This window comes from Monodon monoceros, unplaced genomic scaffold, assembly GCF_005190385.1.
Source record: "Monodon monoceros isolate NGI ecotype Baffin Bay Population unplaced genomic scaffold, NGI_Narwhal_1 Super_Scaffold_4, whole genome shotgun sequence".
Taxonomy (NCBI): Eukaryota; Metazoa; Chordata; class Mammalia; order Artiodactyla; family Monodontidae; genus Monodon; species Monodon monoceros.
The window spans coordinates 1,388,669-1,412,490 of NW_021703781.1; the positions used below are offsets into that span (position 1 = coordinate 1,388,669).

General features: G+C 54.5%; 1 protein-coding gene across 1 annotated transcript in view; it reads right to left on the bottom strand.

Annotated features, from left to right (window-relative positions):
- PGBD5 (piggyBac transposable element derived 5) overlaps positions 1-23,822 on the bottom strand; it is an 86,089-nt gene that overhangs the window by 13,603 nt on the left and 48,664 nt on the right. Inside the window, exons 2-3 of the mRNA XM_029201125.1 lie at positions 19,004-19,431; positions 13,445-13,579 (exon numbers count right to left, since the gene is read on the bottom strand). Coding sequence (XP_029056958.1) covers positions 13,445-13,579; positions 19,004-19,431 — 563 coding nt within the window. The remainder of the gene's footprint in view (positions 1-13,444; positions 13,580-19,003; positions 19,432-23,822) is intronic.

The following is a 23,822-nucleotide window of genomic DNA, read 5'->3' on the forward strand; positions in this document are numbered from 1 at the left end:
CGCGGCCATCGCAGGGCGAGCGACACCAGAAGCATAACCTTGCCCTGCGTCAGTCCTAACAGCAAAGGGTGTTGGAGTCTAAATTCAGAGAACACCGCTTCTCTCCTGGATCACGTCTTTCTCACCAACCGCTTTCCCAGCTGAGGCACTGCGTGAGCCAGGGCCTTATAAACTTGTTTCCAGCAATAAAGCCAGTGTTTTGGAAGGTGGGTTATCCAGGCTCCCGGATATGAGATGCTTTCAAAACATCACCCCCCCTGGATTTCCAGACCCAACTCAGCTGCACAGACTGGTGTCCTCCCCCGTCCCGCCCCCACCCTCTTTGGAAGCGTGGATGTCCTCGGGGTCGGCGGGTGGGGAAGGGGTGGCACACAGGGGCGGTGAGGACCTGCCACAGTCCCTGTTGGGACAATGCTGGGAAGGGAACTGCGGCGCCCGGTCAGGGGACAGTGGATCCCTCACACGGCCCCGAGAGACTGGCCGCTTCTGTTCATCACAAGACATGCACCAAGGTATGTGAGCCAGGAACTGAAGGCAAGGGAGGACCGTCCTGTCTCAGACTCACCCATCAGGGCAGAAGAGGGCCGAGGCACCAGCTCCCACTTAGCAGTGATGTGCAGCCCTTCCCAGGACCCAGAACTGCGAGACATCCCCTGAGGTCGTTAGGTCAGGTCCACCTGGGATCACTTCCTTTTTAAAGTCAGCGGGTTTAGGACCATAGTTATACCCGCAAAATCAAATTCCCTCCACAGCAACACCTAGATCAGCGTTTAAGTGAAGAGCTGGGGCCATTACACGGGGGCGGGAATCTGTGGACGTCTTCGATTCCACCTGCCACCCACGGGGGCACAGCGTTTCAACAGCCGCGTGCCTATGCACCTGACGGACCCAAACACCACGGCTGATGAAGGGAACGCTCCCCCATCTCAGTAGTAACACCAGCAGGGTGCCAATGATGTCATAAAGTTGCTGATGTAAAAGTAAAGTGGATGATGTCAACTTTATTCCCTGAAAATAGACTGATTCCATGTACAATGTACGGAGACCAGCAGTGAGACCTCCCTACCCAAACACCCCACACGGGTGAGGGTTTGGGAGTGTTCATCACTGCTGGGAACGCTGCCTTGGTAGTACAATCTTTGTGTGCGTGCGTGCGTGTGCGTGTGTGCATGTAGATATGTTGACTATACCCTTAAATGGCTATTTTTATATGTTGCAAGTATAGATAATTTGAGATTTTTGTTTTGGATGCTAAACACTCAAGCCAATTTAATAAAAAAGACAAACTAAATATAATTATAGAAGAGCCCCCCCATCAGGGTTACCCAAGCATAGGCCCACGTGGAACTCGTATCTACTCCCGAGACAGCCCCACCTCAGTTAGCGCTTGTTAATATGCACTGCATTAAGCCCACACCAGGAGGTGATGACAGCCTCTTCCCTGGGATAACACATTTCTCCAAAAGCCATGACGTGTGGTGGTGTTACAGGACCATCTCAGATGACTTAGCTTCATATGCCCACACAGGCAAGTCTGAACACTGGTGTTTCCCCAGATTCCAGCCAGTCCCTTCCCAAGGAGTAGACACTCAGCTGCTGCATCAGGAGACGGGGAGAGGTATGGGGTCAGACATCTCCCTGTTCCTATTAGGAAATCTGGAAGAAGCCTGAGGCCAAAAAGTGGCATCAATAGGAGTCCAAGGAGGGTCTTGAATTATGGCACTCAGTACTAGAAGGTAAGGTGAGTTTATCTTTAAAGTGAATATAGGGCTTCCCTGGTGGCGCAGTGTTTGAGAGTCCGCCTGCCGATGCAGGAGACACGGGTTCGTGCCCCGGTCCGGGAAGATCCCACATGCTGCGGAGCGGCTGGGCCCGTGAGCCATGGCCGCTGAGCCTGCACGTCTGGAGCCTGTGCCCCGCAACGGGAGAGGCCACAACAGTGAGAGGCCCGCGTACTGCAAATAATAATAATAATAATAATAATAATAAAGTGAATATAAAATAGGATCTAAATAGGGAATTCCCTGGCGGTCCGGTGGTTGAGCCTTCTCCTTCCAATGCAGGGGGTGCGAGCTCGATCCCTGGTCGGGGAGCTAAGATCCCACATGCCTCGGGGCCAAAAATACCAAAACATAAAACAGAAGCAGTATTGTAACAAATTCAATAAAGACTTTAAAAATGGTCCACGTCAAAAAGTCTTTAAAAAAATATATATATGATCTACAAAAATAGTAACCTCGAAAGTCCCAGCTGAGGGGCACGGTTTCCAATGAAGTGTTAAACTGGGCAGTCAAAAGGCCACACAAGGACTCAACCTGCCTGGCCAGCGCCGCTGGGTCAGCCTGGTCCAGCTCCCACTGGTCTGGGTTTGCTTTGACTGAATAACTTCAGCTGGTCTAAGATGTGAACCTGTAACCCTGAGTTGGATGAATGAATCTATGACTCTATGAAAAAAGTCATAAGCTCCCATGGAATCTTACCCCAACTACACGCCATTGCTCCAACTGCTGAAGACAGGCGGCTGATCATGTGCAGATTTGAAAGCCCGCCTTAGACAATCCCATCAGCACCCCGACAGAGGCAGCCCCACTGAGCACCCCCACACACCCATACACCGCGCTGGCGGCCAAGGAAACGCCACACACCTAAATGTGTAATTGCTGCCTCGTTGGCTTTTCAAACGTTCTCTCTCTCCGTCCACGCATGCAGAGAGCACCGTCGCTGTACAACAGCCCCTCCTCCAGCAGGGAGGGGCACGGGGGGGGCTCCCATCACTGCGTAAAACGGAATGTGCGGTTGAGCCCGTTCCCCTCTGAGCTACAAGCTCGTTTGACAAGTGTCGTTAGGGCAGAAAAATGCATCTTTCAGTTGCCAAGCTTTTCACTTTTCCTGCAAAAAAGTTCTTCTTCCTCCTAGGATTTATTAACTTTTTCATATACAGATTTAGAAAGAGAAGGAAGAAAATTTATTGATATATGATATCATACGGTATTACATTTTGCCCCAGGATGTTATTACTAATGTTGTGTATTTTTTATTGACATCGTAACAGAAGGAATCTTAGGAAACATGGAGTACAGTGGTAATGCCTTGGGAGATGCCTGTACCACGTGACTGTCTATCTTAGCCCTACTTCTGAAATGCCCCAAGACCTCGAGAGGTGGGACCTAGTTCATCACCGCCTCCCCCAAAAGAACACTGGTGACAGCTGCCATCACGGATGGACTCAAGGGTCATGAAGATGCACCAGCTGACGCCTCCACTAAGCTGTCCCTGGGCTTTGCTGGTCTGGACCACTGGCCCTACTTCTCTCGCAGAACAGAAGAGAATCGGGCTTTTCCATGGCTGGTGGAGGGCATACCTGCGGACGGGGAAGTCATTCGTCGGGGACTACGGTGCACAGAGCAGGTGTAGGCTGTAATCCCAGCAGTGGGGCAACAGCACAGGAGTGCAGGGGCCGCACTCATGGAAACCACGCGGAACAAGCACGTGGAGATGGGTGGGGCTGTCACCCATGCGGGGGGACGGCCATGCGTGAGAGCCATCAGGTTTAAAGGATGCTCACTCATCTCGCGAGGAACGGAGTCTGCCACCAGGAGACGATGAGGGCAGAAGACCTGGATTCGATGGGCAAAGCCTCTGCCATTTAGAGGCTTATGTGATTTGGGGCCAGTTACTTAATTGCTCTGAGCCTTGATTTCCTCATTTGTAAGGATAGTACTACTCTCTGTACCTCGCAAGGCCACTGTCTTTACGTGCAAGTCGTGTACACAGAAGTGATTTTTTTTTTTATGGCAAAGCTCCATATCTGTGCTGTAGCCTCTAGATACATGGGGCTGTTTTAATTTAAATTAGCTGAAATTAAGTACAATGAAAAACTCAATTCCTCAGTCACACTGGTCAGGTACACAGCAGACACATGTGGCTAGTGGCTGCCGTGGTGGAGCCCACGGGTACAGGACGTTCCATCCTCACGGAAGGTTCCACTGGACATGCTGCCTTACACCATCCTTGGCTCACCAGCCTGGTTTTCCAGCAAAGTCTCCATGCCATCACCTTGTGGACGGTTTTTACTACCAGTGTTTTCTCAGGTCACCTCTCGCCACGACCACGGCCAGGAAGGGCTTGTGCACTGAGACCGTTCTCTACCCCGTCTTCTCCAGCACCTTCGGTACTACAGGCCCTTACAAGAACCTTGCTTCGTTTTATCCCAAAGCTCAAATAATCGGTGAGTCCGTCTTTCAAAATGACGGATTGCGGAGGAAACTCTAATTCGAAAAGATACATGCACCCCAATGTTCAGAGCAGCTCTATTTACAACAGCCAAGACATGGAAACAACCTAAATGTCCATCGACAGATGAATGGATAAAGAAGATGTGTACCTATATACAATGGAATACTACTCAGGGACTTCCCTGGTGGTGCAGTGGTTAAGAATCTGCCTGCCAATGAAGGGGACACGGGTTCGAGCCCTGGTCCGGGAAGATCCCACATGCCGCGGAACAACTAAGCCTGTGCACCACAACTACTGAGCCTGTGCTCTAGAGCCCACGAGCCACAACTACTGAGACCGTGAGCCACAACTACTGAAGCCTGCACGCCTAGAGCCCACACTCTACAGCAATGAGAAGCCCACGCACCGCAACGAAGAGCAGCCCCCGCTCGCCGCAACTGGAGAAAGCCCCCGCGCAGCAACGAAGACCCAATGCAGCCAAAAATAAGTAAATAAAATTTAAAAAAAAAGAATGCTTTCTTAAAAAAGAAAAAAAAGAAATACTACTCAGCCATAAAGAAGAGTGAAATAATGCCATTTGCGGCAACATGGATGGACCTAGAGATTGTCATACTGAGTGAAGTCAGACAGAGAAAGACAAATACCATATGATGTTGCCTATATATGGAATCTAAAAAAATGATACAAATGAACTTGTTTACAAAATAGAAAGAGACTCACAGACATAGAAAACAAACTTATGGTTACCAAAGGGGAAAGAGGGGCAGGGATAAATTAGGGATAAATTATACACACTACTATATATAAAATAGCTAAACAACAGGGACCAACTGTATAGCACAGGGAGCTATGTTCAATATATTGTAATAAACCATAACAGAAAAGAATATGAAAAAGAACAGATATATAACGGAATCACTTTGCTGTGCTAACACAACATTGTAAATCAACCAACTATACTTCAATAAAACAACAACAACGGATTGGAGGAGAAGGTGGGCTCTGCACCCCTCGCATGAGTGTAGTTCCTTGGGGAGAGGGCCAGGGTTTAATCTGATCCAGTTAGTGCCTGATGCACCTACACGGCACTTACATTCTTTACTGTCTCTCCTTCCCTATACGGTAAGAAGGGCTGGGCAGACTAAACCATTCCACAGAATGAGGAAGGGATTAGCGCTCAGCCACTTGCTCAAAGACACTCAGGTCTGTGACAGATGTCCTGGGCCCCAGCCAGTTCCATCCTGGGACATAGCCACATTCAACCTGGACAGGATTGAAGCTAGCATCCCGGCCACTGCACAATTAAACAGATGGGTATATGCGCTGCCCAGTTTTTGATTCCACAGGCAAAATTCACTCTTGTTAATTAATTCCATTCTGAGCCTCATTTTTCAAGCTAATCCGGTTAGTTTTAGGTCAGGAGCAATTCACTAGTACACAAAAAAATTAAAAGTCAAATAAGAAAAAAAAAAACCTTCAGTGCAAAATCCTCAAGTTCTTTCAGTATAAAAAGCATGTCTCAAAATAAGGGAGATCAGTGACAATTTGAGGCTAGAACATCAATCACACAACAATCAAGTTGGTAAGAAACAGAGACTTGTTTTTTGTCTAAAGGGAGAAAAGTTATCTTCCTGGGGACAGATCATACCCTAGTGGTCCAGAGGGTGGGCTCCGGGGTTGGGAAGGCTGGGTTTAATCCCAGGTCTGTCCCTTTAGGCTGAGACTTCGGACGAGGTAGCGAATCTCTCTGGGCTTTGGCTTCCTTACCGTGAAACAGAGGCAGGAGCACGCCTACCTCCCAAGACGGCTGTGAACAGAAAATGAGCAATGCACGTACAGTGCTTAGTTGTGGAGCCTGGCCCGCGGCAAGCGCTCCATGGATGCACACTGTCCTTTTCTGAACTGCAGAAGCAGCTCATAATCTACTGATAAGACTGAAGGGAGGAAGAGGCTCCCAGAGCAGCTGGTCCAGCCACACCAAGTGTGCGGCCCCTCACAGATGCTGCCAGGGTCCCCTGGACACCCCCGGTGATGTGCACGGGGTCAGGCGGCAGGGTCCCCTGGCCTGGGGGCTCCATTTGGCTTCCGGCTTCTGAAGCCCAGTGTCTCTGGTGTACGTGCACTCACTGAGCGGTAGGACCACGCTCGCCATTTAGAACGGCTCTGCCCCCGCTCGGCACCCAGCACTCAACCCTCTAGAGACTGTCCAGTTGTCCTCTGCAGGCAGAGCACCGGCCCTTAACTAAAGCTCCCGCACGGGCCTCCCAGGCCTCCCTCTGCCCGGTGCTCTCCCAGCCGCCACCTCCGGCTCGGGGACCCTGGGTCTCACACTGCAGAGGCAGGCAGCCTATTTCAACACACTCAAATGGGAGAATTCGGCGCTTTTGACCATACCAGCTTTTTTTTTTTTCGTTAGTAGACTCTTTTCTTTCTTCCCCAAAGAGTCTCAGGGCTGCACATAACCACCATAGGTCAACACAGCATTAACTAAACTGTGCTCGTTTTCCCCACTTTATTCTCAATCTTTCTGACATGGTAGAGACAGAACAGCAGTCTCTACAGAGACAGTTTCCTCCTGTGCCCATGGAAGGGTCACAGGCTTCCAAGATGGGTGACCTCAGTGTCGCAGACTAAGAACCCACGGACGCCCGGTGACACGGCTTCCCCTGAAACTGGACATGCCCTCTTCTGTACAAACCCCTCCTTGCACCCCTCAGCTCACTGGGAGCCACGGACGACGGCACAGGCGGGGCCCTCAGCTCGCAGGCGGCATGGGCCGGAAGACCTGCTGGGGTCGGGGCAGCTCTCGGCAGGCCTGTGACACACCAAGAACATTCTCTCCAGTGCACCACATGCCTCTGGTGTGGAAACGACAGTGGTTTTGCAAAAAGAAGGCATCAGCCGTGGTCTCAGAGCACAGAGCTTTGTACCCGAGGAGCAAGTGCGTCTCGGGATGGTCAGAGCCTCACGTCACCAGTGATTCCCCCACCTGCTCATTCCACTGCCGTCAAAACCTGGGGTCACAAAGCCTACAGATCCTCCAGGGGACCCGCGACAAGTACTCCAGGCTGTGGGCGCCTCCGTCTGCCTCGAGGATTCTCCACTGTGGACAGAAACGCCGCGGATCACCTGATTCTCCTGAAATGGACACTTCAAAGGCGAGTCACAGAAACACTCCGATGGGTGTCAAAGACACCCGCCCGTGTTTGAAAGAAGATACTGCATGGGCACGCACTGGCCCCGAGCCGGGTCACCGGGTGTCTCCTCTCCCTCCCTGAAGGGGTCCTGGGAGCGGAGACCGCGGAGTAGGGGGCCGGCCAGCCCTGTGGCTCACATCCCTGCCTCCACCTATCATCGCCTGGAGATCTGGGGTAAATGACTCAATCTCTTCGGTTTTCCCAGGTGTAAAGTAAGGACAGCAAGACGCTTGTCAAGGTTGCGTCCTCTCAGTGGCCATGCTCAGGGCTGGCCTGTGGCGAGTGACACTGGCTCTCACCTGTCAACCTCAATCCCTGCCTGCACCATCCACCTTCCCCTCTGGGGCACCCGGGAGCCTTTCTTAGCCCCACAGGCGCCACCCTACAGCCTCACAACATTCCACACACCCCTCATACACAGGTCACAATGTACTCAGGAATATTTTTGAACTTACTTTTTTATTGAAGTGTAGTTGACTTACAGTGTTGTGTTAATTTCTGCTGTACAGCAAAGTGATTCAGTCATACCTAGACATGCATTCTTTTTCATATTCTTTTCCATGATGGTTTATCACAGGATATTGAATATAGCTCCCTGTGCTATACTGTAGGACCTTGTTGTTTACCCGTTCTATATGTAATAGTTTGCACCTGCTGACCCCAAACTCCCAATCCTTCCCTCTCCCACCCTCCCTCTCCCTTGGCAACCACAAATCTGTTCCCTATGTCTGTGAGTCCGTTTCTGTTTCGTTGATAAGGTCAGTTGTGTCATATTTTAGATTCCACATAGAAGTGATATCACATGGTATTTGTCTTTCTCTGTCTGACTCACTTCACTTAGTATGATCATCTCTAGGCCCATCCCTGTTGCTGCAAATGGCATTATTTCACTCTTTTTTATGGCTGAGTAGTATTCCATTGTATCTATTACTCATGAATATTTTTCATACTTCCATCTCTCCTAGGAGGGAGGCCATTAGGGCTCCATTCACTTCTGGGTCTTCAGTGCTGAGCACAATGCTAATCCCATAAACTGTGGTTAGAAAACAACCTGCACTTAGGTTTTCCTTTGTAGACGTCTTGTTTTCCCATCTATTTTGTAAACTCCTTGATTATAGGGATGTCTCCGACTTCAGAAGAAAAAAAAAAAAAGCTGGCAAGCCCCTTAGGCTCTAGAGAGGGAAGGCTGAAGAAGTCGTGGTCCCTGCCCTCTAGGAAGCCAGGGAGCCTCAGACACAAACAGGCTGTGTGAGTTAGGTGGTGGCGGAAATCCCTCTGCAGTGGAACCGACGGGATGGAGACAGAGATACAGAGAGAGTTCTATCCATCTATCCATCTAGCAAGAGACAGAGGTATTTATTTCAAGAAACTGATCGTGTGATTACGGAGGTTCGTTAAGTCCAAAATCTGCAATACAGCCTGGCAGGCTGGAGACCCAGGGTAGAGCTGCAGTTCGTATCCAAAGGCCATCTGCTGGCAGAATTGCCTCTCCTTTCAGTGAGGTCAGGCTTTTTCTATTTAGGCCTTCAACTGATTGCATGAGGCCCACCCACACGAGGGAGGGCACTCTGCTTTACTCAAAGTCCACTGATCTAAATGTTAACGTCATCTAAAAATACCTCCACTGGGACATCCAGAATAGTGTCTGACCAAATATCTGGGTGTTGTGGCCCAGCCAAATTGGCACGAAATTACCCATCACGCCCTCCGAGCCCTGCTAACGTCAGAGGGTAAAGCCAGAAAGGCCGGGTCAGAAAAGAGGTGAAGCAGAGCAGGCATTCACGGACACCCTGCAACCGCCCCCTTCCCCTCCCCCCGGCACCAGAACCATCTGACAACAGACTGCCCGAGAACACTACACGTGACTGCAAGCATCTCTCCTGCACGGAACACAGATGGCCCGCGCTGGGACCAAAAGCCGAGCACATACCCTGTCCCGGCCACTCACCTGCCTGTAACTAGGAGTCCCAAAGTCACAGCAGGTATAGCAGCCTGACCAGGGGGAGTGTGACCAGAGTTGAACATTCAACCAGACCAGGGTGCCAGGTGACCCCGCCTCTGAGCTCCAGAAGCATCCACAGTGTATCCGGAGGATGCCTTTGCTTGGGGGGAATTCACTCTTTCTGTGTGATCGTGTATCATCCCGCAGCTAAGAGAGATGCTCCCAGCTGTTTGGGATGATGAAAAAGTTCTGGAAATGGATAGTGATGATGGTTGCGCAGCACTGGGATGTATTTAATGCCACTTAAAGGGTAAATTTCACGTGACGTACATTTCACCACAATAAAAAAAAAAAAAAAGATACGCTCCTTCAGGATAGGCCCACAAGATACAATACAAATTTCATCCCTCAAAGTCCTCGAATGAGTTTGCCAGATTACCTCAGACTCGTGGCCCCAGTCCTACAGGCAGCAGTCTCCTTCCCAGGGCAGCGTGGCTGCCATCGTCACACGCTGATTCGGTATTCAGCGTTCGGTGCAGGGGCAGACCCCAAGGTAGACACCTTGGGTCCGAGGGCTTTTGTGGTGAGTAGGCCTGCAGGGAAGCTCTACAAACGCCAAGTGGGGGACCGGCCCCACCACGATCAAGGCCTCTCATACAAGATTCTGGAAGGAGGGCTGGAGGAGAGAGCTGAGGACAGGCGAGGCGGCACCACCTCATCACACGGGACAGCATCTCCACGTGGGTGTGACTCTCTCTGCAGTGACCGCACCTCCTCTGATGGCTTCTTCCTCCTGGAAGAAATCCCTCCCTCCCTCTTGCACCCCCAGAAGTGAAACCCATTAACTCCTTCATTTTCAGGGCGACACAGTTCACCTCTTCTCCCACACACCTCCCTACCGTCTCCTCACGGGTTAGATCACCCAGGACTCTTAACCACTTCCATCTGATTCTGAGATTCCCCTTCAGATGAATTCAAGAGTAGTGAACCTATAAAAGTACTGGAAATACCGGGGTTCCCCTGGACACCCTGCCCGTTAGCAGCAGTGTCTGTCAAACTGTGGGTTTTCCTTCCTCGCTCGGGTGCCCTTAGAGGAAGCACTCACCGCTTCTGAGGCTTGGAGCTCCTGGTCAGCTCTCACAATGACCTTTACTGGGACCACTTGAGAAACCACGACCCAATCTGGAATGTTTTTTTCCTCACTTAAACCTTGATCTAGAATCTTTCAAGCGGAGCTAATCCCCAATGCGGCCCTACCTCAGAAGCATGCAGTCCAGTCAGCAAACCTTACAGTCTTGGCCGAATGACACTATAGAGCCAAAGCCAGGCCATGGGTCTCCTGGAATCCACTGTCCCTTCCAGGTATCAGCTGTGTCCATGACAGGGTAACAGGAGGAAAGTTATCTGGTCAGCTTTGCAGACCCTAACTGGCAGGCCCCGGGGCAATTCTGTTAACTGTGTCACACACAACAGCAAAGCCTCAGTGGCCCGCGATCACTTTTATGAGTTCATGGTTTCAGGACTCGGCGATCCAGCTGGGACATCTGCCCATGGTCAGGGCGGAGAGGCCAGAGGAGAACCATGCACACGCCCTTTCCAACCCCTTCATGCGCCACGTCTGCCGGCCTCCCATCGGCCAGCCTCAGACCTGCTACCAGCGGGAGGGCAGCAGCATGGCCACAGCCTCTTTAGGCTCAGCAACCGGGATCCTCCAGTGGAAGGTTATTTAGAAGAAGAATTTATTTGACAAACTAAAATGAAGAAAATGGGCTTGTGTACACCATCCCACAGGTGACGTTAAAAAAGAAGAATCACAGAACCTTGCAGTAGAAGGGGCCTCACTGATTAAGGCCCCCCATCCTTTCACTATACAGCTAAGGACACTAAGATCCAGGACAATTTGGGAGCCGGCTTAGTTCGCACAGGAAGTAGCAGAGCTGGGCTTGTAGCTGGCCCCCAGGACTGAGGAGGGGGTCCCTAAACATTAGCAGCACTGAGCCAACTCATCTGGGAAACGGGTGTGCACACCACTGCCCCCTGTACCTCACGGCTGGTGTGAGAACAGAGGAGATGCAGGTGTGAAAGCTCGGGGGTGGGAGGCTCCCCCTGCCCCTCGCCCCATGGCTGGATCTGCCTGGGCCACTGCCTAACCAGGATTAGGGTCTGGGGGACCAAGACAAGGGCCAGGATGCTAAAAGGACAACCGTCCTCAGGCCGCGTGGTCCTTCTCAGACAGAGGTGTCCCTCCCTGCTTTGCTGCCACCACAAACACCTTCATCTTGACCAACGAACTGGGGAGGCCACGGAAGTCCTCGCTCCACCTGCCACGGGACAGCCTGCAGTCAAGGGTAGGTACCCCTTCAGCACCTGCGTGCACGGGGCTTCCAGTCACCCCGGCCTCGGCGGAGGCCAGACTGCTTGGGACCAGGAGCTGCCAGCTTCCATCCTGACTTCTAAATTCAAACCCTCAAGCTGCACAAAGCCTCCTAGGATCAGAGAGTTTTAGAAATAAAAGGAAATTTCAAGGTACCATCCGAACCTTTTATCTGACAGATGGGGATTTTATAGGTTTCACAGAAACTAGGAGGAACCTGCACAGAGAGGAAGAGAGAGAGAAAGAGAGAGAGAGGGGGGCCTTGCAGGTAATGGTCGTGACTCCTCGCTACTCGTCAAGTTTACAGTAAAAAGGAAGTGGTGGGCTTCCCTGGTGGCGCAGTGGTTGAGAGTCCGCCTGCCGATGCAGGGGATGCGGGATCGTGCCCCGGTCCGGGAGGATCCCACATGCCGCGGAGCGGCTGGGCCCGTGAGCCATGGCCGCTGAGCCTGCGCGTCCGGAGCCTGTGCTCCGCAACGGGAGAGGCCACAACAGTGAGAGGCCCGCGTACCGCAAAAAAAAAAAAAAAAAAAAAAGGAAGTGGTGCCAGATGCACACAGAACCCACATGCGCACATTCCTTCAAAACCCGCACAGGCAGAACCTTGGGAAGGCAGAGCCATGACTTTGTACCCCGGTGCCTGGCACGATGCTGCAGGCCACAGCACTCAGCAGTTAAGTATTTATTCAAAGAATGACTGAATGTCATATATATACAGTGAAACGGGCTCCCCTGTCCCCAGGGCAGTGTCACTGCACAAGATACTATAGCGATGGCAGGGGTTGTGTGGGGAGGGAGGGCCCAGGCTGTACGTCCAGAGTGTTTCCCGCTCTGGGGTGGGTCTGTCTAGCAACAGCCTGAAGCCGGTGCGTGAGCCCAGCTGGAGAGCCTGGGCCCAGCCCGACCTGAAGACCCCCGGCCTGTGGGGCAGGGCGGGCTGCTGCTTGGGGCACATGCACCTTCCTTGCCGCGGCTCGAGCACATGCGGCACGGAGATGCTCAGCTGAACCTCCCTACGAATCCTTCCCTGGCTCGGGGGAGGGGGGTGCAAAGCCCCTGCACCTTGGGCCTGGGGCTGCAGCCGGGCAGGGCAGTGAGGGCCGCCGAGTGGCCTGAGCGGCAGGGCGGGAGGAACCAGCCCAGCCGGGGTCCGCTTCGCCAGCCCCATCTCTTCCTTCCGTGCGCCCCGCACCCTGCCGCTCCGGCAGCTCGGCGGCGTCTGACACTGTTCCCGCAGCAGAGCTCGGCCACCTCTGCAGGGCAGAGCCAGGGAGCAGGCAGCAAGGCAGGCTCAGAGGGCCGGGCTCCTGATGCCGTTGCAGGCCTCTGAAGAAGGTGTCCTTAGGACAGAGCCCCGGCGGGGTCTGGGGGGTGTTTCTGGGGTGTCACACGGCGCGCTCTCGAGAGCCATGGCAGCGACCTCTGTGCCCAGCATTCTGGTGAAGCCTCTGGCTGACACTGTAAGGGCCTGAGCCCTGATCGGTGTTTACGGCTGTTGTTTAACCCCAGGGGCCGGAGTGGGCAGGAAGAACGTGCAGCGGACAGCGCCAGCTAGCCCCGTGCCCCAGCGAGGGAGAGAGCAGCGCAGCCCCGCCTAAGCTACAGCATCTAGTGAGGTGCGGTGAAAAGGGCAAGTGGGCAAGTTCACCGGTCACCAAATCCTCCCTCGGCCTCCAGGGCCGGCCCGGGGCTCACCTGGACGATGAAGCCAGTGGAAGAGCACTGCCGGACCCAGAGGCTGAATTTCCGCTTTTTCCTCTTCCGCAGCTCCCGCTCTGTGCACGTGGCAATGAACACAGGGTCCTCATCAATCAGGGGTTCGTGTAGCACCTGCCGGGAAAGAAAAAGCAGAGATTCTCATGGAAGGCAGCGTGAGCGCAGGGTGGGTCTTCAGGTCTGGGCTCAAATCTAGTCTCTGCCTTTGACCAGCTGTGTGACCTTGGCCAAGTTACTTTACCTCTCTGATCCTGAGTCCCCTTGAGTCTCCTCGAGTCTCCTCATTTGTCTATACCAGTGTTTGGGGGAGGATTAAATGAGAAACTGGCACTTAGCAGGTATTTAGTAAATGGAAATCATCATGACAGTTATTATTACTGGCCCAAGGTCCTCAGTCCAAACTCTCACTTGGGAGAGGGACCTCCAGCAGGGGTCCTGACTTCCAGCTGGACATGCCTGGTGGGGACACCCACTTCCTTTCAAGGAAGACCTTTCCACTGATGGACGCTCCAACCGTTCACTGAGGCAAAGGTGACCTACATCTAACCTAAACCTACCGACCCAACTCCACACGATTCTTTAGGTTCTTTAGGTTTTCCGGACAGCTCTCATGCTGCTGGCCCGTGACCTTCTTTTTCCCAGGCTAAACATTCTCTTTTTAAAAACTCTTCCTGAAATGACCCAGTTCCCTCATTGCCACGACCGAGCCTCTCGCTCTCCTCTGGGTCATCACGTCCTTTCTGACGTGGGACTCCCCAGGCAATTTTTAAACTTACTTCACCTATTTCCACTTCTAGATGGCACGGTGACAGGACTTTTTCAATGACAAGACAATAAAGTAAAAAGAAATGGCATAAAAACAGGTTCCAGGGGTTCCCCAAGTTTTGCTTCTTCAAGCTGAAGCTTTTGGGGGGACTTCTGGGTAAATTTTAGGAAGCTGCTACACTTCCCTTCCAATCCAACTTCAAGCTTCCTTACGGACTGGTACGTACATGTGTGGTTCACTGAAATGAAGAATGCTGGAAGTACTATGATTCCAAGAACTCTCCACAAAACTCCAGATCAGGGGCTGGCCCACTGCCCGCTCTAAATGAAGTTTTCCCAGAACCCGCCGTGCCCCTCACTGACGTGCTGTCAGTGGCTGCTTTTGGGCTACAAGGTCCCAACACAGACCACACGGCCCCCAAAGTCTAATACCTGGCCACTGACAGAAAAAGCGTGCCAATGCCCGCTCTCCATCAGGGCCTTTCAACTTGAATGAACAAACTAGTCACCTGGGAATCTTATGAAATGTGGGTTCTGTTTCAGAAAGCTTGGGGCAGGGCCTGAGTTTCTGCATTCCCAGTGAGCTCCCAGGTGATGTCAGAAAGTGGCCTGGCGAGGGCAGAACAGGGGATAACACTGACCGAGCGTGAGATGGACAGTGGCCTTCCACTCTCCTATCAATGTTACCTCGAATTCCACTTAAGAAATAACGGCCCGGCAGTGTTGGGTCTTAGGTGTGCATACCAGCCCCTCCAGGGTTCTGTTGCTGGAAGCGGGGGGCATTAAGCCCGGCCTCCCCTGCCTTGAGCTCACGAAGGGGAGGCTGGAGAGGCTGACCTCGTGCCCGGTTCCGTGCGGCTCCCCAAACCTTCAAAGCCCATGTGGAACCACTGTAGCAGGATGGCCACGTCCCACACACGGAGGGGCGGGCGGGTGGAGTGGGGAGTGAGGAAGATGCAGCCCTCTCTCTGCTCTCCAGAAAGCCAACGTCCTCTACTCCACCTGCACTTATCACAGAATCCCGTTCAAGTTTCTATTTAATCACCAAAGCAAAAGAGCCAGCAGGAACGCCTGGCCTTCCATGGCTTCTCCTCTTTTCTACCCTCATTAGAGGCATGTGGAACGGGTCACAGCTGAGCGCAGCATGGGGTAGGGCGCTCTCCAGAGCTCCGAAAACTGCCCCCTCCTCTGCCAGGCTGTCGTCGGCCAGCACTGCTGTCACCCAGCTGTGTGTTCTGTCCCTCCCAGGTATGACGAGCTCAGGCTGGGGGGGCAGTGGTTATGCAGGGGAGACACGGCAGCCATGTATTGACTTCCGCAATCCCTCCCCCAACCCTCCTTTAACTAATCTGCCCCCGGGCTTGAGGAGATGCAGCATCTCCCCATTTGGTAGCTGTGTATAAACACTCGTGCCTGGGCGCACCCCACTGCTGGGGTTACTGATCGAGTCTGGAGACTGTAAGCTCATCCCAAAGGGTCACATTTGCTGGAATTAAAAGGCTCCAGAGACTGCAGGGCAGAGGGTGCTGTGTGCCGTGTGCCCAGGTGCGGTGTGTGCGTGGCGGCGATGCAGAGCTGTTCCCCGGAGGCTGGAGCGCAGTCTGCTGGGGGATGGGACGGGGACTGTTCCCACTGGTCTCAACGGGCACAGTGAAGACCGGTCAATGGAGCCCTGAGGCCTCGGGGTGGAGGACTGCAACTTGAAAACACGCCTTCTCCTTGAATGGAATGTTCCAGAGCCAACAGGGACTTCAGAAAAGGAGAAGCTGGAAAGCCAGGAAACCTTGAGGGTTTCCTTTATTTTACTTAACGAAGACGTATATGACCCTGATGTTTCTACGTGTAAGAACGAGGCAGCCTCTGCGGCAGCGAGGCAGAGGGGCTAAGGGCGTGCGCGTGTGTGCCCAGAGCCGCCGCTCGACGGCCCGCGTTGGCGGGACCGCCAGCCCACAGGAAGGCCCGAGCATGCTCCAATCCACGCTGCACTTTCTGGTCTCACGTCCTTTGGCTGGCCCTCCTCACGCAGAGCTGGCTCAATGGGGCCCAGAGTCGGGAGGAAGAGGAAATTCCAGGTGATTACCAGCGCACTGGAAAGCCAATCCCAGGGACTCGGACTTCCCCTCTGCCTCATGTTCCTGTCTGGTGGGTGGACTCTACCGGGTACTGTTTGCCCCCCAGACCCCCTTTCCATCTTCCTACCCTGCGCTGTGTCCTGGTGGCCAACCTCTTATAAACCGCACACCCCAGGGCCCTGCCCCCAGCACCTGGCTTGTGTGGCCACGAGGGAGGGATGAACAAGAGATGCGAGCCCTGCCTGCCTGCCCACGCCATCGCCACAGGCTCACGGCGGCTTCCCGCTGCTGCCAGCCCAGGTGTTCGCCACCCTGGTGATGCCCCTAAACCCTGACTGTCCACAGTCCCTGCTTCCAATTCTCTGCAACTGCCCTTCTGGAACATAGCATTTGTTTCCTGCTGGGATCCTGACCAACATATAGAGCACGGGATGGAAAATGGTAGCAACAAGAGCACATAAGTTTGCAAACACAAAGGTAAAAATAAAAATTAAATACAAAGTAAAATTTTAAAAAGAAAAAGCAAAGTGGGGGGAACAAAAAAACCCAACGTGAGCAGAGAGCTGAAAGCCCTTCCCCAGACTAAATCTCACGTCAGCCCCTCTTTGCTCAGTCTCATCAACTGGACGCAAAGAAAAGATGTGGGCGGCAAGAATAAAGTGACCGTCTCTCGAGGGTCTCCCCTCGTACCCATCTGAGCCGTACGACACAGGAGGGCAGAGCTGCCGCCCCAGACACCTGCCCCCCTCACGGCACCCATGTCTGGGGTTGGGAAGGGGTGAGCCCACACAGCTCAGAATTTGCTAGTGGGTGTTGCAGTGTGCCCACCGGCTAAACGGACCCTGGGGACACACACACAGCATGGCGATCGCCCGGGACGCAGGTCTCAGCTGTCTGATGCTGCAGTTCCAGAGGGATCAGACCGCCCGGGGCCGGCACACGGCAGGCACACACAGACATGGGTGTAATCACGGGTACAGCTCGTCTAGGGGCCGGAAGGACCCTGGGCAGCCTTATCTTTAGGCTGTTATATATCAATCATCCATGGAGTTGCTTGCTTGACTCTGGGAAAATGCTTAGTCCTAGTGAGCTCACAGCCCTCCAGCAGCTCTTCAAATGTTTGATGCCAAGGATGGCCAGAATATTGTTTTTTTTCCCCTTGCATCCCAGCCAATGTGCCTCTGGTCTGGCTCATTTTCAACCAAGCAAATATTCAGTGACACACACAAAAAAACCACGCCCAGCCCTGAACTTGGTCCTGCAGGGCCTGTTATAAGGCAGGGCGTGTGTCCCCAAAGACCCCACCTCCTGGTAAGAAGGAAGGTGAGTGACAAGACAAAACGGCATTCGTTGCCCTATAAACAGTCGGGGGATTCGGGAAGCCTGGAGTCACACGGGGTCCTGGAGATGGGAAACCTGCAAAGGCAGAGAGGAGGGAACACCTCCCAGGAGTCAGAAGGCGCATCACAGACACCTGGAGACCCTCATGAGCCGGCACATTCACAGGACAGCAGAGCAGAGGCAGGAGAACCGTGCAGGGACCGCGGACCTGACACAGGACATTATCTTCCCCACAGAAGCCCTGTGCTTTCCAGCTGTGCGGAGAAGGTGAGACAGGGAATTAGGAGAGGATCTCAAAGAGAACAGCGAAAAGAACTTGAGGCTCGTGATGAAGGCCTTTAAGGAAAAGCACAAGGAAAAGTAGTTGGGTGGGTGGGTCTTTAAATGTACAAATAAAAGAGAAGTAAGATTTTGCCTCCGTATGGAACAGGTCAAAAGGAACTGGGCTCACGTGGGCCAAGAACCTCCTGATGTTTTCCTTAGAGAAATTTCTAGAAAGAGCCACCTCCTCAGTTTCCCGACCCGCAGAGCAACTTTGAGGACGATTCTGAGACTGTTTCACCACAGCCAAATGCGATTGCCTCAGCCAACCAGAAGGCCGGGGCTCAGGAGCTGAGAGCACACACAGCCTCCATTTAGGAAGCGAGGAAGGTGAGGGGCCGTAACAGTCAGGGCCGGGGCTCTGTCACCTCCAGTCCAAAGGCACCCAGCTCTCCATGCGGGCCAGGGGACCTCAGCACCTGAGCCACTCCGACGGCCTGAGGACGGCTGCAACCCCAGGTTCGTTCCCTTCACCCCCTAGAAGGCCTCTCGCCTCCTTTCACCACCAGCAGATGAACACGTACTCGGAGGATACAAGAAAATTAACATTACCCTGAGCAAACCATCATTTACAAAGAAAGTGTAATTAAAGGAGAGGGAGGGGCTTCCCTGGTGGCGCAGTGGTTGAGAGTCCGCCTGCCGATGCAGGGGACACGGGTTCGTGCCCCGGTCCGGGAAGATCCCACATGCCGCGGAGCGGCTGGGCCCGTGAGCCATGGCCGCTGAGCCTGCGCGTCCGGAGCCTGTGCTCCTCAATGCGAGAGGCCACAGCAGTGAGAGGCCCGTGTACCACAAAAAAAAAAAAAGAGGAGGGAAACTGCATCTCGGAGCAAAACGCTGAATGTGGGTTGGAGCTGTTCCTCCATCAGCTCCCTCTGATTGGATGGGGATGGATGGGCTGGTGGCCTGGGGGACGAGCAGGGATACCCCGGAGGTGACCTCGGGGTCAAGGCAGGATGGGAGGGTGCCAAGGGCACCACCCACCGTTTCCCCAAACCACTGCCACCCCTGAAGGCCCGGCCCTGGCTGGCGGCCTCACCTGGGTTTGGGAAGGCCTGAAGGCGGCGTCGAAGCCATTCTGCAGGGAGTCCAGGAAGGGCTGGACCTTGTAGAGGCCGTGTGTGGTCTGGCTGGAGCGGAAGGCCACGACGTGGAAGTACTTGAGGATCTTCTCGAAGCGGGCCTGGCTCATGACCAAGGCAAGGCTGCGGTTGCTGTAGAAGCCGCCACTCCAGATGCTGAGGACGGACTCGCAGTGGGAGGTGCTGGTGGAGATCACGTAGCCCAGGAACGCCTTCATCTCCGGCAGCGTCACGTCCACCCAGGCCCCGTCGCTCCCGAACCGCTCCTGGAACTTCTTGGCGTACAGGTTGGTCTGCACCACCATGTTCTTGAGGACGTTGTCAGGGACGAAAAGCTGGAAGAAGTCCACGGCACTGGCACTGGGCGGCATCTTCCGGATGGGACCTGGACAGGCAGGCCAAGCGCCACTGCTACAGCCACTGGGTCCCCTCGAGGCCTCCGCCCGAGCGCCACCTTCCCTCCCGACTCCCTCCAGGGAGGAGCCCAAACACGCGCCCCGAAGCGTCCTGCTCTCCATCCCTCCCCCGACAGGACACGCCGCCCCGCTTCCCCACTGCGCCCTGCACTTGGCCCCGCCTCACAGATCTGGCAGACCAGAAACACCATCGGAGAGAAAGGCCCGCGGGGTAGGAGGGTGGAGGGCCCCCACCAGAGACACAGCGAATTCGGAACAGAGGAGCTCGGCGTGGCGCTCTGGCTCTCGTCTCCTTGTAAGTTAAGGTGACTTTGGAAATAAGAATCCTTTCACCACTCGGGGCCCGAAAGATTCCGTTCAAGCGAGACGGCAACCTATTAGGTACTGTCTGGGTGGTGACTCTTAATTTATTAGTAAATAAATCTGAAGGGTCTTGTTTAGATAATTTCACCAATGCAATGAAAACCTCACAGTTTTTTACAAATGCAAGGACAGTCTTTTGAAACACACACACACACACACACACACACACACACACACACACACACATCCTTAAAGAGACATGGCTTTCAACTCCATGTAAGCCAGGCTAACAGTACGTAGAGACTTGAAGGGGACAAGCTTTGCTTCTACTGCATCCTCATAGTGACTTCTAATAAAAGCTGTGCACGTTCTTTGGAAGCTTAAACTCACCCCCAGCCCACCCCCAACTTTCCTGTACGACTGAATTAGGCAGTCTCTGAAAAACAACTTTTCTACAGCAAAATTAAGACTGACAGTGTACATGAGGCATCCCAGGTCTTAAATGCAGATGGACAGATCTGGGACGTGCAACCCTAAATTTACTGCTCGCTAACTGCACGGCCTTGGATAGATTTCTTCATCTCTCCCGTTCATAAAGTGGGCACAGTAATAGCTGCTTTGCCAGGCTGTCGTGTGGGGCAGGCTGAACGGGGGACGCAGGGGATGCACCGCGCACAGTGCCTGGCCCTACGGAGGTACCTACAACTGGGTAACCTTTACTGAGACATTATCCACAGAAATCCACTGACGGCGGGCTGAGGGCTTTAGAATGCTCTAACGGCCCTCATTTTACAGAAGAAGAAACCAAGGCCCAGAGAGCAAAGTGGCCACCATATTCTCTTTCACCAGTCGTTTCTTGGAAGGGCTCCAGGCGGTCCTGGTGCCATGGGCACCGGCCCTGGCTGACCTGACAATGAGGCCGGGAAGACGGCTCCACGGCCGCCCTGACTGAAATCATTTTATTTCCGCGAACCTTGCAGTAGGTGAAGCCATAAATTATTCAGGGGTAGCTTTCAAAAAGGAGGAAAACCAGCATTTTAATGGCTACATCATGCTGAGTAAGCAGAATGAAATGTTCTCTTCCAAAAGTTATGTTTAAAGTCATTTTGCCTCTCAGACCATTTCAAAATGAATTCACACAGGGGCCTGGCCAACCGCTTAATGAAGAAACCGGGAAGTAGCTGATACCCTTATAAACTCACACAGCCGTCTCCCTCCCCTCCCTCCTCACCGCCACCCACCCCATCGTGTCACCACGCCGCTCCTTCAAGGCCCCATCGCCACCACCCACCTGGTTCCCTCGGCCTCCAGGGGATCAAACCCAGGATGTGGCAGCAGGTCTGCAGACCGGGGGGCCCCGACAGTCGCTCAGTGAAGCTCCATCCCCCAGAGACTCCCCAGCCCACTGCATGCGAGGAAACCCTAACGCCCCTTCTCAGCAGCGGCTACAAAAGCAGATGTGCTGTTTGGAAAGGGGACGGTCACTCGAGGGTGGCAGGGAACCACCATTCAGTGAAAAACGTCGTGGTGACCCTGGGAACAGAAAGGAGTGCAACCGGTATTCCCTCCCCAGACGTTCTCGATGGGGTGAGGGGAGCAGGCCATGGAGAGTGACCCGGTGACGTCAGGCTGGGGAAGGCTGTGCCCACGAGGGACCCTGAGTCCAGGGCCTGGGGACAGGGTCCGGGAGGCTCCCTGAAGGGGCCACGCGAGCTGGGCTTCATGGGTGGAAAGTCATCAGCCCGTGGCGCGGGGCTGCAGACGTTGCAGAGTATTTCCGGTAGAGAGAACATCTCATGCAAAGGCCCTGGGAGGACGGTAAGCGGCTCGAGGCGTCGAGGGGCACGGGACCTGGGCTGGCACCGGGGCCGGGCCAGTGAAGCACCATGAGCACGACGGACCACACCTCAGGGGATCCTCGCTGCCGCAGAGTGGGGGAGGTCTGGGCAGCTCCTGAAGTCACTGAGACCCGGCGGGGACCCAACGGAGCGGGAAGGGTGGCCACGGCCCATCCCTGTGCTTCTCGGGCTCCTCCCCTGGTCCCCCTGCAGGTGTGCTGGGCACGGGCATGGACTACAGGCGAGGGGGCAGTGGGGATGGCCTGAGCCCGGGAGCCTCCATGCAAAAGCGGCCACATCCACTGATCACTTCTGGTGGTACCAGGACTGGCACGCAGGCTGATACCTTAAGCTAATGGTGTCTGGACCGAAACCCAAGGTCCCCCACTGCGCCCCCCCACCCTCTGCTCCTCCCCACCGGCCCCCCAGTTACCTGGGCCAGACACCTGGACCACCGTGGGTCCTGCGCCTCCTGCAGCCCACGCCCACCCCTGCGGCACGTCCTGCCACCCTCACCGCCACACCGTGCCCACCAACCAGCGCATGCGGCCCGCCCTCCCACGCGGCCGCCACCTCTGCCTGGACGATTAAAGCAGCCTCCCGCACGGGCATCCCCCCTCCCCAAATAACTGACAGCAACAGGGAAATTATTTTAAAGACACAAACCGGATCACAGTGCCCCGCTGCGTAAGGAAAACGCCCCCACGACCGCCCACTGCACTTAAAGCAGAGCCACATTCCTCCCCAAGTGCTCAGGGCTCAGGGCCCTGCATGCCCCACCCCCAGACTCGTCCTGGGCCACGCTGCATGCCGGGCAGGTGCTCGGCTCATAGGTGGAGCTGGTGTCAGGCCTGGGCCCCGGCATCTCTTCCCACCACAGGGCCTGCGTCCACGCAGGCCCGTCTGCGGGGACAAAGCCCTCCTGGCCTCTGGACTCCCTGAGCATCCCCGGTAGGCTTTCCTGCCCACCCAACTGCAAGCTGACCAGCGCCGGGCTTCTCAGTCTCGGCCCCCACTGGGTCTCCCCGCTTATGTTCATCAGCCTACGGTGGTTTTCTTAGGGACTGACACTTGCTGTGGCCTGCCTCTGCTGCCCCACCCTCAGAGGTCGAGGCCGTCGTACCACCCTGCAGCCTCGGAGCCCAGTACACGGTATGTTCAACACATCCCCGCTGATGGTGGATGGAACGTGAGTGGCAGGGAGGAAGGAGCCACGCCCACCAAGGAGGAGGGGCATCGGTGCTGAGCCCCCTAGGCAGGGTCTCGTGTCTGGAGAGCAGCCCCCCGTGCTAATGCCTGGTGGAGAGGCCAGGTCAGCCAGCAGCTTCTGTGTGTAACAGGAGGCCTGAGTGGGTGGGCAGGGCGGGGCAGAGCTGGCACACCCCTGGCTGCACCTCCCTGAGGACACCAAGCTGGGGTGGCCAGGTGAGCCCTGGGTGGGAGACACTTGGTCACGGACAGGATGTGGGAAGGGGTGCGTCACAGACACCTACCAGGTGCCCAGCTTCGGTGAGCTGGCTTGGGATCTTGTTGGGTTTAATTTCCTCCCTCCCTCCCTTCCTGAATTGAGGGGAACCACTGCAGAACCACCCCCGGCCCTTCTGCACCTTCTGATGCTTTTTCCCCCTTCCCTGTCCACAGCTGCTGACTGTATGACCTTAGGCAGGCCACATACCCTCTCTGTGCCTCAGTTTCCTTATCAATCAGATTGGAGTAATAACCGCCCTAGAGCGAGTGGAAGTCAGACAATGGCCGGTCCCGGCCAGTCCGCCCTGAGGCCCGCTGGGGCGTGGGTCCCGGTCCCCAAGGAGCTTCTCCAGCTGCTCCCTTCCCTCCACGCACTGCACCACCCAGACCCGAGGCAGCGGGCACCCCGCGTGTGGCACTGACCCCCACCTCTGCCCTGTCTGGAAGAAAAGGCTGGCTTTGTGTGCTTTCGAAAGCGTAACCTTTTAGAGACTGAAGCTTTCATTTTGAGATGAGATTGGCATTTTGCATACACTGGCACTTTGGGGTACAAATAGTCAGCAGTTTTGCAACATATATGAGGAACGCAGTATTTTGAATGAACGGTTTAAAAATTTAAAAAAAAACTTATCTCCAGGCCAAATCAAATGGCATAAAAATATAACGGGAGGACTTCCCTGGTGGCGCAGGGGTTAAGAATCCGCCTGCCAATGCAGGGGACACGGGTTTGAGCCGTGGTCCGGGAAGATTCC